This window comes from Cyprinodon tularosa, unplaced genomic scaffold (genome assembly GCF_016077235.1).
Source record: "Cyprinodon tularosa strain WSP-4 unplaced genomic scaffold, ASM1607723v1 ctg229, whole genome shotgun sequence".
In the NCBI taxonomy this organism is placed as follows: domain Eukaryota; kingdom Metazoa; phylum Chordata; class Actinopteri; order Cyprinodontiformes; family Cyprinodontidae; genus Cyprinodon; species Cyprinodon tularosa.
In genome coordinates, this window is record NW_024038856.1 from 152,797 (window position 1) to 169,535 (window position 16,739).

At 41.4% G+C, this 16,739-nt stretch overlaps 1 protein-coding gene across 3 annotated transcripts in view; it reads left to right on the forward strand.

Annotated features, from left to right (window-relative positions):
* Positions 1-12,238, forward strand: part of abca1b (ATP-binding cassette, sub-family A (ABC1), member 1B) — a 48,961-nt gene extending 36,723 nt beyond the window's left edge. For all 3 annotated transcript variants that reach the window (XM_038286682.1, XM_038286684.1, XM_038286683.1), the window contains exons 35-49: positions 2,294-2,463; positions 2,572-2,749; positions 2,824-2,939; positions 3,064-3,208; positions 3,287-3,410; positions 3,500-3,629; positions 3,734-3,860; positions 5,421-5,483; positions 5,591-5,697; positions 5,945-6,086; positions 6,161-6,295; positions 7,980-8,083; positions 8,189-8,281; positions 11,020-11,263; positions 11,432-12,238. In XM_038286682.1, coding sequence (XP_038142610.1) covers positions 2,294-2,463; positions 2,572-2,749; positions 2,824-2,939; positions 3,064-3,208; positions 3,287-3,410; positions 3,500-3,629; positions 3,734-3,860; positions 5,421-5,483; positions 5,591-5,697; positions 5,945-6,086; positions 6,161-6,295; positions 7,980-8,083; positions 8,189-8,281; positions 11,020-11,263; positions 11,432-11,569 — 2,016 coding nt within the window. In that variant the 3' untranslated portion in view covers positions 11,570-12,238. The remainder of the gene's footprint in view (positions 1-2,293; positions 2,464-2,571; positions 2,750-2,823; positions 2,940-3,063; positions 3,209-3,286; positions 3,411-3,499; positions 3,630-3,733; positions 3,861-5,420; positions 5,484-5,590; positions 5,698-5,944; positions 6,087-6,160; positions 6,296-7,979; positions 8,084-8,188; positions 8,282-11,019; positions 11,264-11,431) is intronic.
* The last annotated feature ends 4,501 nt before the right edge of the window (positions 12,239-16,739 follow it).

Genomic DNA, 16,739 nt, shown 5'->3' on the forward strand with positions numbered 1-16,739 from the left:
CATGGACTAAAACTGGCTGTTGGTTCCACAGGAGAGGAGCCTGATCACTAAAAGACCTTCCTCCCATTCTAATTTTAGAAATTCTAGGAAACACTAGTAAACTAACTGAATAATAATTAAACTTTATTGATCTCACATTGGAGAAATTTACCTCTGCATTTAACCCATCCCCTTGGGGAGCAGTGGGCTGGCAGCGTGGTGCACCCGGGGAGCAGTCTGGGGTTAAGAGTCTTGCTCAGGGACTCAGAGTGCAGGCCGTGGGGATCAAACCAGATACAACCTTCTCAGGGCATACAGCTGAGCAGGTTCTCTGACTCTCCTGTAATATTCGACACAATCAAAGCAGAGTCAGATTTCATTGAAGTTCCCAACATCCTACTAATGCTCTGTTCAGGTGGTTTAACCTTAAATTACCTAGCTGGCCACCCTGTCTGCAGATAGGAGACATTTAAATACAAATCTTCTGTCTCTGACGGTCACCTGAGGGAAAACTGGGATTTTACACGTTTATGATTCTTGGTTAGATGGGAAAAAAATACCTAAACGAAGAAGACGTCACAAATTTTCACATATATGTTATGAACCCTGCTGGTTATGTGTGTAGCTATATTCAGACGTTCCATGTTTTTTTGTTTGTTTGTTTTTTCAAACCAGATCTGTTTTTAAAGCCCTTTGGTCAACTTCTGTTTGTTTTGTTTTTTTAAGGTGCACTGATGGCAAATGCCAGTAAGCTTGCACTGATGACAGGCCTCAGTTAGTGATGTAAAAAGGTTCCTGTGAGGCTAAAAACTAGCTGGGTTCATCTTCATTAAAATAATCTGACTTCACATTAATAGTGTGACAATCAGAGTGTGAAAATGTATCATTTTGACATGCAGTAAGTCACACCTTAACCACTAGGGGCATATAGTTTAATGATTAGCTATTAGTGGAAGTTTGCTTTTGGTGAAATCTTCCTGATGTTGAAACTTTGGCTGAAGGTCTGTTATTCTACACTGTGTTAGCAGGGAGGCCCAAACTGGGTGTAGGGGTCCTTTGACACCACTCAAGAACTGAAAGGGTTCATAATGTCTGATTGTATCCCAATGATTTTTCTGCGTTCTTTCACAATAATCTGCAGATGTGTATATATAGTTTATAGATTAAGTAAAACGAACCAGAAACACAGGAAAGTGTGAAGAGATTCAATTAAGCAACTGCTAAACAATCAGTGGCTGTGTCCCAACGTCCGCCCTAATCCCTATATATACAGCCATGTGTATGAGTGCACCAATGTCTAGTGGTTGACTAGAGTAGTGGACTTAAAAATTCCCCATAATTCATGGTGAAAAGTGTTCTGCATTAACATAGACATTGTATACGTAGACATCTCATTAGGAAGCGTCTGCCTCTGCTGTGGATGAGTCAAAGCATCCGCCATGTTGAATGTGGCAAAATATGTATTACTTCAAAACCTATATATGCACATCTATATCTAAAAACAATATTCTGTAGTGTAATTAAGCTAAGAACCTTGCACAGCTTTTTTCTAGTGCTGCTACTCTGCAGCTTTAGTGTGTCCAGTTTGGCAACACGGTGCAGCCTTTTGTTTATAGAAGGCAGACACAACAAGTATAATCCGCCCCAAATGCTGATTGTCAATCTCATTTATTACTTAGGGCAAAACCAAAAGTATAGCTTTTGAATGTGTATCCTTTAATGAAGTGTGTAGCTTTCCTTCAGTCATGCTTTTGTTTTATTCATATTAACTAATAGGCCTGTTTGTCCTACAGGATTGTCATTCTGAAGCGTGGGAATTACAGGTATTTCTCCCATAGTCGGCTAATTGAACAAAGATGGCACAGGCAGCTTGTGAAAAGCCGGAGTCTTTTAAGCAACGGGAAATGAAAAGTAGTGACCATTTGTCCAAATGGTCAGTTAACTGAGTGCACGTAAAAGTTCACTATATAAGCTCTGCTCTATATAGTGAACGAAGGGGTTGGGATTAGGACGTACACTCCGACACAACCAGTGTTTGCAGAAAGTGTGCTCTATGTGGGCTTTTCTACATGGTGTATCTATCTTGGACTCAATTGTCAGTTAATTGTCCATCATTGTGCCCCGGAAGAAATATTCCTTCATCTCCTCTGTCTCCTTTCTATTTATAAAAACTGAATGCAGGGGCAGTCTGAACTCATTGCTTGTGTTTTGGACACTTTGTCCTAAAAAAGGCAGCTGGCTGTACAGTTGGTAAAAGACTGAGCAAGTAAATCAGCAGCTGATTTACCTGTTTTTGTATGATCCTTCATCTCAGATCTGGTTCAATAACAAAGGCTGGCATAGTGCTGCGGCCTTCATCAACGTGATGAGCAATGGCATCCTAAGAGCAAACCTACCGCACGGCGCAGAGCCTAGCAGCTACGGCATCATCGCTGTTAATCACCCACTGAACCTGACGAAGGAGCAGCTGTCCCAGGTGGCCCTGTGAGTGAGCAACTGATGGACTTGAAACAGTTGGCTAGTTAAAATAAAAAACATGGAATAATGGTTTTAACTGATTGCTTTTATCCCCATTCTTTTCCTCATCTCCAGGGTAACGACCTCCGTGGACGTCCTGGTGTCCATCTGCGTGATCTTCGCCATGTCCTTCGTCCCTGCCAGCTTTGTGGTCTTCCTCATCCAGGAGCGTGTCAGTAAAGCCAAACACATGCAGTTCATCAGCGGCGTTCACCCGCTGCTCTATTGGGTGGCCAACTTCACCTGGGACATGGTGAGACTCTAAGCCCCGCCCCTCACTGTGAATCACTTGTGTGGGTCTTGCTGATGCATTGTGTATCTCTGCAGTGTAACTACTTTGTCCCCGCAACACTCGTCATCCTCATCTTCATCTGCTTCCAACAAAAAGCTTACGTCTCCTCCAGCAACCTGCCGGTTCTTGCCCTGCTGCTGCTGCTATACGGGTCAGAACCACTGAGCTATTTGGTCCAATAGTTTTATGTACTTTACTAGGTATAGAGGATTTTATGTCTTAATGATAAGATCCAAGTTCTGAAAGCAGATTTTTTGTGTCCGTTTCATCTCCAGCTGGTCCATCACCCCGCTCATGTACCCAGCCTCCTTCTTCTTCAAGATCCCCAGCACCGCCTACGTTGTCCTCACCAGCGTCAACATCCTCATCGGCATCAACGGCAGCATCTCCACCTTTGTCATGGAACTCTTCGGTGACCATGTGAGCCCACTTTGAACCACATCTGATCCAATGGCTTTCCCTGCTGTGGACGGAGCTTTAAATACCTGTTCTATGCAGGAGATCGGAGGCATCAACGACATCCTGAAGAACGTCCTCCTCATCTTCCCTCACTTCTGTCTCGGGCGAGGACTCATCGATATGGTGAAGAACCAGGCGATGGCCGACGCCCTCGAGAGATTTGGTAACAGACTCAGCATTTCAGTGTGGGAGTTCTTCGCAGGAGCAGGTGGGTTAGCTAAATGGAGACCAATCACTGCTGGTGTTTTCCAGGTGAGAACCGATTCCGATCACCACTGGAGTGGGACATGGTAGGAAAGAATCTGTTTGCTATGGCTGTGGAGGGAGTGGTCTTCTTCATCATCACCATCCTCATCCAGTACAGGTTCTGCATCAAGACCAAGTGAGTACTGGTTCTGATCTCTCCCACGTAAAATCAACCGTAGCTCAGATTCTGCATGTTACCCGTGATGAAGTTCTTCCTATTCAAAGTATCTCTTTCTGAAGGCCCGTCAGTAAGCTCACTAAACTGGGAACACTGGGAGAGGAGGACGAGGACGTGGCGAGGGAGAGACACCGGATCGTACAGGGCCTCGGGCAAGGAGACATCCTGGAGCTCCGGCAGCTCACCAAGGTGGGAAACAGTTCTACACCCGGGCAAACGATGCTTATAATGTGCCTATGCACAGAGATCCCTGCAGCAACATGTTTCCTGGACAACCTGGTATAGAAAGGAACTTAGTGTGAAAATATTCAGCAGTCGTCAACTTCTTCTATATGCAGTAATAAAGAACATAATCCTCACCTTAATACACTGAGTGGATACTGGATATATGGCCCTACCTGTGATATATTATTTTAATATTTTTTGTCATAAATGTGTATGAATTTAAATCCAATATTTAGTAAAGTCACGACTAAAAATGTACTTTTTTTTGGGGGGGGGACTTCCTCTGCCAAAGCACATTAAGTCAACTACAAATTTAAGTAACTGCCCTTTCTAAGAATGATTTTGATATGTAAAGCCAGGGAATAAAAAGCCCCAGTGAATTTAGCATACAGCACGAGCCACAATAAGTTTGATAATCACTATTAATTTAAAAATTTAATTTTTATTAATTAATTAATTAATATTAATAATAATTTAGATAATTTTTCAATTTAACAAATAGTAATACAGACACTTTGTCACGTATTGAATTTGCTGCACCTTTGGCTTTCCGTACCTGCTGCAGTCACAATTATTCCTATTTATAGACTTCAGCTTATGTGGCATGTTTAGATTTGTGGTAGAAATGTTTTGGTCAAAACCTTTTTTTCTACACGGTTGAGCTTCTAGAGAAGGATAGTCTAAATTTTCACTGTTGACACAACAGATCCCTGCCAGAAACTAGTGAGCTGCAGTAAGAACTGCTGACAGATCTTTACTGACAGATGATCTATCTGCAGTTTGAAAATGTTGACTTACAGATGGTTTGCTTCTGTTCTCTCAATTTCTTTGCATTTTTTTCTGTTTATTTCTGCAACAAAGAATGTTTGAGTAAAGTATCAAACAAAAGTGGGATTTTTTTTATGGACAGTTTGTTTTAATGCATGAATTTAAATTAGCAGTTGGTGTTGAATGAATGAGTATTTCTATTATTATTATTTTTTGTTTGTTCTTGTAATGAAAAACAAATAAGGATGCTGCCGAGCTGCTGATGTGTTGTATTTGAAGAGAATTATGCATTTCAATAATAAAAAAAAATAATATCAAGGAAGCAGTATGTAAGGGGTGGAGGAAGTTAGCGCTGTATTGATAAATTAAACAGAAAGGGCTACGCTTTAAAAATATAGATGTTGGAACAGTTTTCAACTGCAGATAAATACTTAAAAGGTGAAATTAATTGTTTTTGGGTTTTTTTTTGCCATGTATTCCTATTACTCTTAAGATAAAATAATGTGTAGAATCTGCAGAATGTGCCAGTTTTATACATCTGATTCTACTTGAATGATTGATACATGGTTGTTTACTAAAATAAATGTTTGCTACAGCCCCAGTAGTAATGTAGTATGTATTATAAATTAATATTCTTTGCACTGTTTGTCTTAAAATGTCTTGCTAGCCCATATTTTAAGCAAAGAGGTTGTACATTCTTATATGCATGAGGCCCCTGAACAGGTTTTAACATCTGGCCTGGTTTGTGTCCTTCAGGTATATAAGAGGAAGCAGAAGCCAGCTGTGGATCGACTGTGTGTCGGGATTCCTCCAGGAGAAGTGAGTCTGACTTCCTGCTGTTTTAACACCTGTGCAGGTGAAATCTCTCTGTGAAGAACATGAAGGTGCTTCAGACTGACATCTCGTATGTTTGGGTTCTTGGTCAGTGTTTTGGGCTGCTCGGTGTGAACGGAGCCGGGAAAACGACAACCTTCAAGATGCTGACAGGAGACACCATGGTGACGAGCGGAGAGGCCTTCCTGGCTGGGAAGAGGTGAGGGATTAGTGTACGACCTCATGGGAGATATCACCTGGTGCTGGTTCTGTTATTTTGGTCCACTTCCTAAAGGTTTACACGAATGTAAGGTGTTTGTAGGAAAAATAAAACCAGAGTCTGAAATCTGATCAGTTTTTAATCCATCTTCTGATCAGGACCAGAATCAAACATGCACACCACTCAGTTTTAAGTGTACTGCAGTAGTTGGAGCCCATCCCTCTGACCTGAGGCCTTTTCTCTGCAGCATCCTCAGGGAGATCGATGAGGTTCATCAGAACATGGGCTACTGTCCTCAGTTCGACGCCATCAATGAGCTGCTGACTGGAAGAGAACATCTGGAGCTGTATGCTGTCCTCAGGGGCGTCCCTGAGAGGGAAGTCTGCAATGTGAGTTTTTATCACACATGCCGACACCGCTGCTGTTGATGCTGGGTTCTGATTGGCTGTTGTTTCATTGACAGGTGGCAGAGTGGGGGATCAGGAAGCTCAGCCTCCTGAAGTATGCAGACAAAAGAGCTGGAAGTTACAGTGGAGGAAATCTGAGGAAGCTGTCCACCGCTATCTCTCTGATTGGAGCACCTCCTGTTGTTTTCCTGGTAATCCGCCCCCCACCCCCAAATCCATCAGCAGGGTTTAATTTGCTTCTATTCAGCTGTACTTTTTTAATTTTGATTTGATGAGAGCGATGGAAATCAAATTCAGTGTCCTTTTTAATACACCAAGCTGGGCAAAAAAGGGGATTCTGGTTTGAAACATGCAGTGCAGTTTATTTTTCAAATCAGTTTAAAGGTCAAAGGAGGCCCAGCAGATTAAAAGCAGGAGGGGAGAACATCAAAGAAACCCCAACCCAACCACAGAAGCACTGATTCAGGAATACTCTTGAAGTTTAAAAGAGAGTAAAAGGCTAGCTGCAGCATTAGCGCCTTATTAGGGCTCATTTAGGAGAGAAGCACAGCAAAGCAGATGAGCTCTAAGAATATTTATGGGATAGGTCTTCTATATGGAGAACCATGTCTGGTGTCATTAAAAGATAAAGACATGTATGCAGTGATTAAAATATATGGAAAAAACATCTGCTTAGTTCAACTTCATTTATTTACGATTATATCCATTTTTTCAACATAATTTATTTTTGCTTCTCCTTCATCCTTTTCTGTCTGGATCTCTGTCTTATTATGCAAATGAGGCAGGTGGTTTTAATGGGGCAGCTTCTCTTATTGATCGGTTAGAATATGTAATCTACTGTACATTAAACGAGGGCAGCCACAGTCTAAAAGATGGCTACCCTACCATCAGGTTATCACTGAACTTATATGCATGGAGGAAACTCAGCATCTTTATTTGAAAACAGTGCTTTGATTCCCAGCTTTGTGATACAGACTCTTTGACAGAACACGTGTTTCATTTAGAAGTGGAAATTACTTCTTAAACCATCTCAGCCTAACATTTTGAATATTATACTCCACCTAAAATCAGGTTGGAAATCAAAGGGAATATTTCCTTGAATAATTTGGTTTATTAGGATCTAATTTACAAGTTGGAGATTTTAACAACTCAGGAAGCTCAACTTGATCAGAACAGTCAAAGCACAGATCAGGTTCTCCTGGTACCTTCAAATTTTGACTTCTGTTGTAGAAATAAAACCTTGGATTGCTCTGGTTTCCCTCAGTTGGTGAAAAACTTAGTTTTAGGAAAATTCTGTTTGGCAAAAACTATGATCTAATGTCAGTCAGGTTTGAAATGACATCAGCAGTTTGTCACTAGCCACTAGAGGGCATCTGTTCTCTTAAAACTAAATCTGAAAAATTCTCCAGATTCAAACAAAATTCAGATGTGAACTAAGTGAGAAGCGTTCTTGGTCACGTGAACAGAAACGGCAGCTTCTAGACCGCCTAACACCAGGATGGGTCAAAGACACCTGGACAGGTCAAATATACCTGGAATGAGTGTAAACGTGGGGGGATGTTGTCCCTCCTTGTCCATTGTAGACACTGAAGCTATGCACAGTAAATGGGACAGTAAGTTGGATACAGTGCAGTGGTTTGTTACATAAGAGCAGCTGGCTGCTTCCAGCCAATCAGAGAGCAGCTGAGTGGGATTTGGGGGGAGGTTTTGTAACAGAAGGATTTAGGTCAGCTACTGTTGTTTACTGGACTACTGAGGAAGAGAGGCTGTCAGGTGTGAGCAGGATGCCCCTCCTCCCACTCCTCCTCACTTTCACCATCTGCTTCCTGCTTCACCTGTGGGCCAACCTGAACCTGGCTGTGCTCCTCGTTACAGGACGAGCCCACCACTGGAATGGACCCCAAGGCCCGCCGGGCCCTCTGGAACTGCATCCACAGCGTCATCAAGGAGGGACGCTCCGTCGTCCTCACCTCACACAGGTGAGAAGCTCAGCAATCTTTCAAATCAGATGTACCCTGGCTCAGACCCTGAAGATTGGATTACCTCGACTCTGTCCCTGAAGAGTGTTTCTCTTTGTGTTGCAGTATGGAGGAGTGTGAGGCTCTTTGCACCAGGATGGCCATCATGGTGAATGGCAGGTTCAGATGTCTTGGCAGCGTCCAACACCTGAAGAACAGGTAAAGCCGTGAAAATTTCAAAAGTGTTTTTTGTTCTGTTTTCTTTTTTTTTTAATCGATGGTCAAGGTTTTGCAATGCAAAGTTTACACCAAGCGCGATTTGAACAGCAGAAGCAGCCGGTTTATATTTATATCTATGGTTGACGCTCATTAGGGCACATCAAAAGGTCCTGCAGCGCATCTTGAGCAGCATTTTGAAGCAGCTGGAGCAGCATCTTATGAGCATTTAAGCATATTATGTGCACATCACTGATGATCACTGATCACTCATGCAACATCAGTGAATCAGAGAAGCTGATCTAGGAACTGGCAGGGAAACAGAAACTGCACTGCTGATGTAAGCATAAAGCTATCAGAAATGAACAAGAATATGCATCTATATATACGGGGTACAATTCTTTTATGTTAAAGCTACATTGTGTAATAATTACAGGGATATACAGTCAGAAATGTAATATATTATACATAATCATGTTATTTATCATCATCTACGAGCTCAGCCTCTTAACCTTAATATTTGCGTTGCCTTAGAATTCGTTATTTATAATTACATAGGAGCGGGTCTCGCAGCCATGGAGGCAGACATCTTTGCGCTACGGCAGCGCAGAGCCAACAAACTAGCGATTGCGAGATCGCCCATTACGCTCGATATTTATTATCTTAAGTCTACATGAAATCTATACCCTACACAGACTAATGAAATACTATCTGTAAAATTATCTATGTAAACAAACCTCATCACTTGAGAAGGTAGGTGATGCGGACGTCGTGGAAGACATTTTGTCCCGTAACGCTCGCCGTACTGTTGGGGGGGAGATGTTCATGTTGCTGCGGTCTGCAGTCTGGACGTTAGATGTCGCTGAAAATTACACACTGTAGCTTTAACAATAAAAGGCAAGGAGAAGTTTTCTTTCATGTACAAATAAAAATGAGCACTTTGATCACTCCATTGCCTAAATTAACTTAAAATGTGAAAACTTGCTGGTAAAATATGTTCGCTACTATTATTCTGGTACTTGCAGTTTGTACCACATACCTGCAAAAAGCTAACATCTACACTATATTGCCAAAAGTATTTGCTCACCTGCCTTGACTCACATATGAGCTTAAGTGACATCCCGTTCCTAATCCATAGGGTTCAATATGACGTCGGTCCACCCTTTGCAGCTAGAACAGCTTCAACTCTTCTGGGAAGGCTGTTCACAAGGTTTAGGAGTGTGTTTATGGGAATTTTTGACCATTCTTCCAGAAGCGCATTTGTGAGGTCGCACACTGATGTTGGACGAGAAGGCCTGGCTCTCAGTCTCCGCTCTAATTCATCCCAAAGGTGTTCTATCGGGTTGAGGTCAGGACTCTGTGCAGGCCAGTCAAGTTCATCCACACCAGACTCTGTCATCCATGTCTTTATGGACCTTGCTTTGTGCACTGGTGCACAGTCATGTTGGAAGAGGAAGGGGCCAGCTCCAAACTGTTCCCACAAAGTTGGGAGCATGGAATTGTCCAAAATGTCTTGGTATGCTGAAGCATTCAGAGTTCCTTTCACTGGAACTAAGGGGCCAAGCCCAGCTCCTGAAAAACAACCCCACACCATAATCCCCCCTCCACCAAACTTTACACTTGGCACAATGCAGTCAGACAAGTACCGTTCTCCTGGCAACCGCCAAACCCAGACCCGTCCATCAGATTGCCAGATGGAGAAGCGCGATTCGTCACTCCAGAGAACGCGTCTCCACTGCTCTAGAGTCCAGTGGCGGCGTGCTTTACACCACCGCATCCGACGCTTTGCATTGCACTTGGTGATGTATGGCTTGGATGCAGCTGCTCGACCATGGAAACCCATTCCATGAAGCTCTCTGCGCACTGTTCTTGAGCTAATCTGAAGGCCACATGAAGTTTGGAGGTCTGTAGTGATTGACTCTGCAGAAAGTTGGCGACCTCTTCGCACTATGCGCGTCAGCATCCGCTGACCCCGCTCCGTCAGTTTACGTGGCCTACCACTTCGTGGCTGAGTTGCTGTCGTTCCCAAACACTTCCATTTTCTTATAATACAGCTGACAGTTGACTGTGGAATATTTAGGAGCGAGGAAATTTCACGACTGGATTTGTTGCACAGGTGGCATCCTATCACAGTTCCACGCTGGAATTCACTGAGCTCCTGAGAGCGACCCATTCTTTCACAAATGTTTGTAAAAACAGTCTGCATGCCTAGGTGCTTGAATTTATACACCTGTGGCCATGGAAGTGATTGGAACACCTGATTCCAATAATTTGGATGGGTGAGCAAATACTTTTGGCAATATAGTGTACTTCCAGCCACTAAGAACAGTTGCAGAAAATCCTCAACAGGAACCAGACTGAGGGAGCTACTGCTGGGTAATCCCAGTGACTGCTCTTATTATTTTAAGGCAGGATCGTTTTCTTGATGAACTGACTGCACAGACGGTGTTCTAAGTTGGACTTTCTTGCTTAAAAACACTACTAAAAAAACTACTTTTTACCCACTTTTCACAGCAAATATAGCAAAGCCACTCTGCCATTGAACACGAGCAACACAAGCATCAGATGCATCTGTACATGCCTGACCTTCTTTGGTGCTCAAATCGCTTTTTATGTGAACGTAACATTAGATATCATGAGCTTTTTTCTCTGACCATTAGGGGGCATCAGTCCGTCAGTAATCCAAGCATCGCTGCTGTGGATTATAAAGAGTGTGGTAGTAACATCAGTTTGTTTGTCAGGTTTGGTGATGGGTACACCATCATCCTGCGGGTGGCAGGGCCCAACCCAGACCTGCTGCCCGTCATGAAGTTCATCGAGAGCGAGCTGAGCGGCAGCACGCTGAAGGAGAAACACCGCAACATGCTGCAGTACCAGCTTCCATCGTCGCTCACATCACTAGCCCACGTCTTCTCCATCTTCGCCAAGAACAAAGACATGCTAAAGATCGAGGATTATTCCGTCACCCAAACCACATTAGACCAGGTAAACGGTCCAAAAAACACATAGAGAGCCAGTTATCAGATTTAACTGGACAGGTACATGGACTAATAATAATTAGGTGGAAAGTTTGATGGACTAACAACATCTTTAAAGATGGAAAAGGATATTAGAGTGGATTTGGGATCTTTCTTACAATGGTTGTGGTTTCAGGTGTTTGTGAACTTCGCAAAGGATCAGAGCGACGACTACCTGTCCAAAGACGCGTCAGTGAGGCGGAAAGACGTGGTCATCAATGTTACGACGCTCAGCTCTAACTGCGGCGCTGCTGAGGGAGAGAGCGTCATGTGATCACATGTGACCTTAGGAGGCTGCGCCTCAGCCTGGACTTGACCTTCAATACAGGGGACAGCCCCTCCCTTCACCCGCTGTTATGTCGCACTGATTTAATGTGGTGGTAGGCGGAGCTTCCTGCTGCCTGATGCCAGTCAATGCAAATGATTACCTGTGGAAGGGGCGAGCAGCTCGGGCTGAAACACTTGAACAAACTTGAGCGTCCATGATGAAGAATCCTAATCATTTCAAATGGCCCAGGGCTCGACTGCAAAACGTCCTGTTTTTATCTGACTTTGATTCCGTTCTTAGTGTCAGACTTTATTTATATTTTTAGCTGGAACAGAATCATTCAATCTGTTTTATCCTGGCAGGGTCCATGCTGTTTCCTATATTAGCAACCAATCAGAAGTTTGATTTTTATAGAGTTTTTATAAAACGATGATAGAGAAGCATATCAGACAGTTTTGGGTGTGAAGCAGCAAAATACCTCATCCGTTCTGGAAGCACACTACAGTATTGATCTGTGATCTGATTGGTCATCTGACTGCAGCACTTTGTGTTCTAGACTTTAGTTTGTGTTTGCACTGCTTCTGATCTGTTCATGTTCTGATCAACATGTTGTGCTGCTGATGGAAGAAGAGCTGTTACAGCCCAACGAGCAGAATAAACCATCAAACCTCCTGCCTCCATCTCCTGCTGCTTAAAACATACAGTGAAACCAAATATTATCAAGACAGGAACCTCTGGTTCTAAATAGAGCTTTCATGAATTACCAAGTTGATTTTGGAGTTTTGATATTCCTGACAACTAACCACAAGCATGTAGATGTTTCATTTCAGAGTTGAGCTGCTTTCATGAGCTTTAAAGAGTCCATTGTTGTAGAACTTTAACTTTACTATCATGCAAGGGATCTGTGTGCAATCACCACCACCTAAAGGGTGGGAGTGTGAAAGTCAGTCTTACTCCTGTTAGATGTAATTTGATCAAAATCTAATGACTTTGTGATGGTATTACAGTTGCAGGTAAATGACGAGCACTAGTTCAGATCCATGCTGAGAAATATCAGGATTCCACTGTGGTTGAGAATTTGATATAAGAACTTTTTAAATGTCTTTAAATCCGTGGGTTAGAGCAATCCCCTTTCTGCCAGTTTTTTTTTTTTTTTTTAATAATGCTCATTTTATTTATTTACTTGTTTTTTAAGCTGACATCAAAACCAGCATCCATAGAACACCACACCGACCATCAATCCACTTATTAACGTACATTAAGGTACAGTCAGCCAGTTGGTAAAGGCAGAACATGTGCAGTCATATTGATCGAGAAGACTATAAATGACTTTCTCATAGGATGCTAGTTTGGCGATTGTTGGTAACCATTCCTTATAAGGTGGAGTTGTTTTTTTTCCCCCCAACTTCTTAATATAATTCGTTTCGCTGTTGGGAGAGTGACTATTATCCACCTTCTTGAAAAGGATGAAAAGTGTGTGCCCGGAATGTTATGCGGTTGAATCTAAAATGGACAAATTTGCAGAAAAGATAAAAAATACTTTTTAATATATCTGTGGACTATTTTAAGCTGAATAAATCTGCTACCAATTTCTTTATAAATAGTAATATTATGCAAACATGATTCTCAGTTGTCCCCCAATGGGCCTCGATGTAGATTTATGGGGAACAGGTCTCAAGCTGACCCCCTTTGTGATGGCTTCCTGGTTTTTAGACATTAATGATGGTGTTCCTATAAACAGGGAGGCATATTTTTGTCATAGCGGTTTGTTAAACAATAAAGTGATGAGCATTGAGCAATAGTTTAGCTTAACACACCTGCAGACAGCACTGTTTCTGATATAGACAGAACAAACTGCCCGTTTCTTAGTAGATTGCTGTCATTTAACATATATACACTATTAACCTAGTTCAGCTGATTACATGTATGTACATGTTTAGTATGGATCTTATGCAAATTTTATATCACGCTTTCTATGGGGGTCAAATAGTATATAGTAATAGTATATGGAAACATAACAGTAGTGAAAAATGTCAGCCTAACATAGGCCATCTGTGTAATAGTTATGGAAAGGCTCCATTTAGCACAGTGCTGAATTTTGGCACCTAGTAGTTTGCAATAATAAGTAAAAAATCCAAAATGGGGCCCACAATTACAAATGGAGTCGTGTTTGATGCTACTTTTATGGCCAGACTCTCCTTACATTCCCTATCAGCCATTTCAGTCCACATGCAGTTGTCCGCTCTGTAGACTTTAAACACAGCATAAGACAGAGGTGAGAGACGGGGAGTCATCTCCATGCTATGTATGTGTGCTGAACCAGGTGAGTCCAATCTGCTAGAGATGACTTGTTGACTCCATATCTATCACCTCTGCCATAAGAGCAGAAAATGAAATTAAACATAAAATCATGCACTCCACATACATATCCTTAGATATACATGGTAGATACCATAGAATGGTAAATTCATGATCTCCGGTCACCTGCAGTTGAGTTAAACTATAGTTCTGTTTCCAGTGGTTGTGTGAAAGATAAAAAGGCGACAAGGTTATGAATCTATGAAAGAAAATGTCATACGACTGACGATGCTGAAAATAAACATTTAACTTTGGCTTTGTACAGTACTTCTGCATAATTACATCATTATTTTTTTTATTATAGTTATAAAGTGATTTCAAAAAGATTAAAAGGGGACATGGACATTCAGTTGCACTTAATATTTAATTGATATAACAGATATAATCATTTAATGTACATATGGTTGTGTTTTGTGGTAAGGGGTGGGGTCAAAAATATGATTAAATAAATATCAGCCCATCTTAACACAAAATAAAGCACATTGTGGGACGAAATGGCACAAAATAACAAAAAAAGACATTAGATCCCAGGAGTGCTCATTTAAGCTCCTCTGTATTAACTCATAGTAGTGGCTAGCACAGAGGGTTTATTCTTGTTGAATCTAAACAGGGTAGGATGAATGACTACCAGCAGCAATGAAAATTTTAATTCCCAGATAAAAATGGGTGGGTGCAGGTAAGCAAATGCTTTTAGCACATTGGCAGGTACCCCATCTGGACTGGAAGCTTTCTTGGGATTCACTGCCAGTAGCATCCTTCTGACATCATGCTCCTGTATAATTAGTGGTGTGGTGCAGAAGCCAGGTGTGGGCGGGGCCAGGACTGATGCAGAAGAGTGCTGTTGATACTGAACAGAACAGTTCACAGTGAGCAAAGAAGCACTTTAGTTCCTCTGCCATTTGTGCATTCAGGACCCCTGGTGATGCATCACGCCGTCTAAAGTTTGTGATATCTTGTATGTCCTGCCAGACCTCCTGTGTGTTGCTTGATAGGTGGGATCTATATGGGGAGAGTTGGCCTCGTGGTCAGAGCAGTGAACTTGTGCTCTGAGAAGGCCGTGTCCGGTTTGATCGCCACTGTCTGCACTCTGGGTCCCTGAGCAAGACCCTTAACCCCACACTGCTCCCCAGGCAGCACACAAGGGTTTTTTTTTATTATTCAGAAAGTTAATTTCCTTATTGTGGGACAATAAAGGGATTTATATTTACATTAATATGCACACTGTGGTCAAACTTGGCTCTCTCTATTCCTCTTTTCTGGTCAGCTTGAGCAGCTTTGTACAAAGCTCTGTCACCTGACCTGAGGCAGTATTGGGCCCCTGATGAGTGTGTGAACCTGGCTGGTCCTCCAAGATTTATGATTAGGAAAAGTCCAGATGGTTTTTCGTTTTTTCTTTCCACAAACCTACTTGCTTATTGGCCATGGTTGGGTTTGTAGTCTGACTGTTTGCTATACACAGGTGTCTTTTATACAGATAACGAGTTCAAACAGGTAAGATAATACAAATTAATACAGGTAATGAACAGAGGAAAGGTTGGGTTTCTAAAAATGAAGTTAGTGGGCTGTGAGTTCCAGAATTCTTTCTTGTGACCAAATACTTCATTCCCTCTCATCTTTTTTTCAAAATCAGTGGCTGACTAAATACCTTTTTGCCCCACTGTACATGCAAATTTTGAGTTTATGTGACAAAGAGGGAGAATAAAGCAGATAAACAAGTATACTTTCTAACTTTCAACAATTCCTTGAGCGTTTCCTGAAGGATTATCATGACGTTATCTCCATACCTTATTGGACCTAAACATTTAGATTGGAAATAAAAATTCTATTCAAAGAAATTACTGTATAACTACATATTCAGTTTGCTAACAAAATATTTGGCTTTGTTCTAAATATTTAGCTTTCTAAGTGATTAATTATCCCTTTTTAATATTATTTTGTATTTATTGATTGGTTGATGAGTGCTGTCTAGTGTGTTTTCTTTTAACTGGCCAGGGACTAAAGAGGAAAAGTATCCTTCAGGGTAATTCTAGCATATTTACATATAAATGTTCATTAATATGCAAAAAAAAAAACATGAGTTAGTTAAATATTTTGTTCAAATTAAATCTTTAACTTGCTAATTTCATGTTTAGTTTGGAAATGTGTTTATAAATTATATATTATATAATGAAAATATGACTTTAAATTGTATCCCCAATTTGTTAGTCTTATTACAGGCTAAAAAAAAAGGAAAGTACCAAGTCAAATATTACTGTGAATATTTGAATTGGTAACTTTACAAAAAAATGTATGTAAATAATTATCAATATTTCAAAAAAGATTAGGAAACATCTAAATTTAATAAGCTGTGAACATTTTCTGATCATGTTAGACTTCCAAACACCACTGAGTGCTTCGTATAGTGTTTGTTGTTTTCTCACATCTACAGTTGTAAACAGCTCCTGAGTTTATGGAGGGCAAACTGCTCGTTTGCCCACAGATGTGAAGCATGATCAATAGTAGTTAACGGCCTTTTAGAAACAAAGTAAATCTATGAAAGTATCCACAGTGTCCCATACCTCAGAGGTGCAGCGATGGCATTATGGTGAGCATGCAGATGGCTATATAAATCAAGATGTTCATTTTTTTTCAACATACTATGTACACTTAATATTGATCCTACTTAATGTTTTATAAAAATGACCAGACATCTTCTACAGCTTCAGGGTTTTTGATATCTCATATGTTAAGAGATATCTCTCCACAGACATATTGTTGACTTTTATACATGCTGGGGTATCTGAAACCACAGATCCTGTGTTATAGAAACATCAGACGG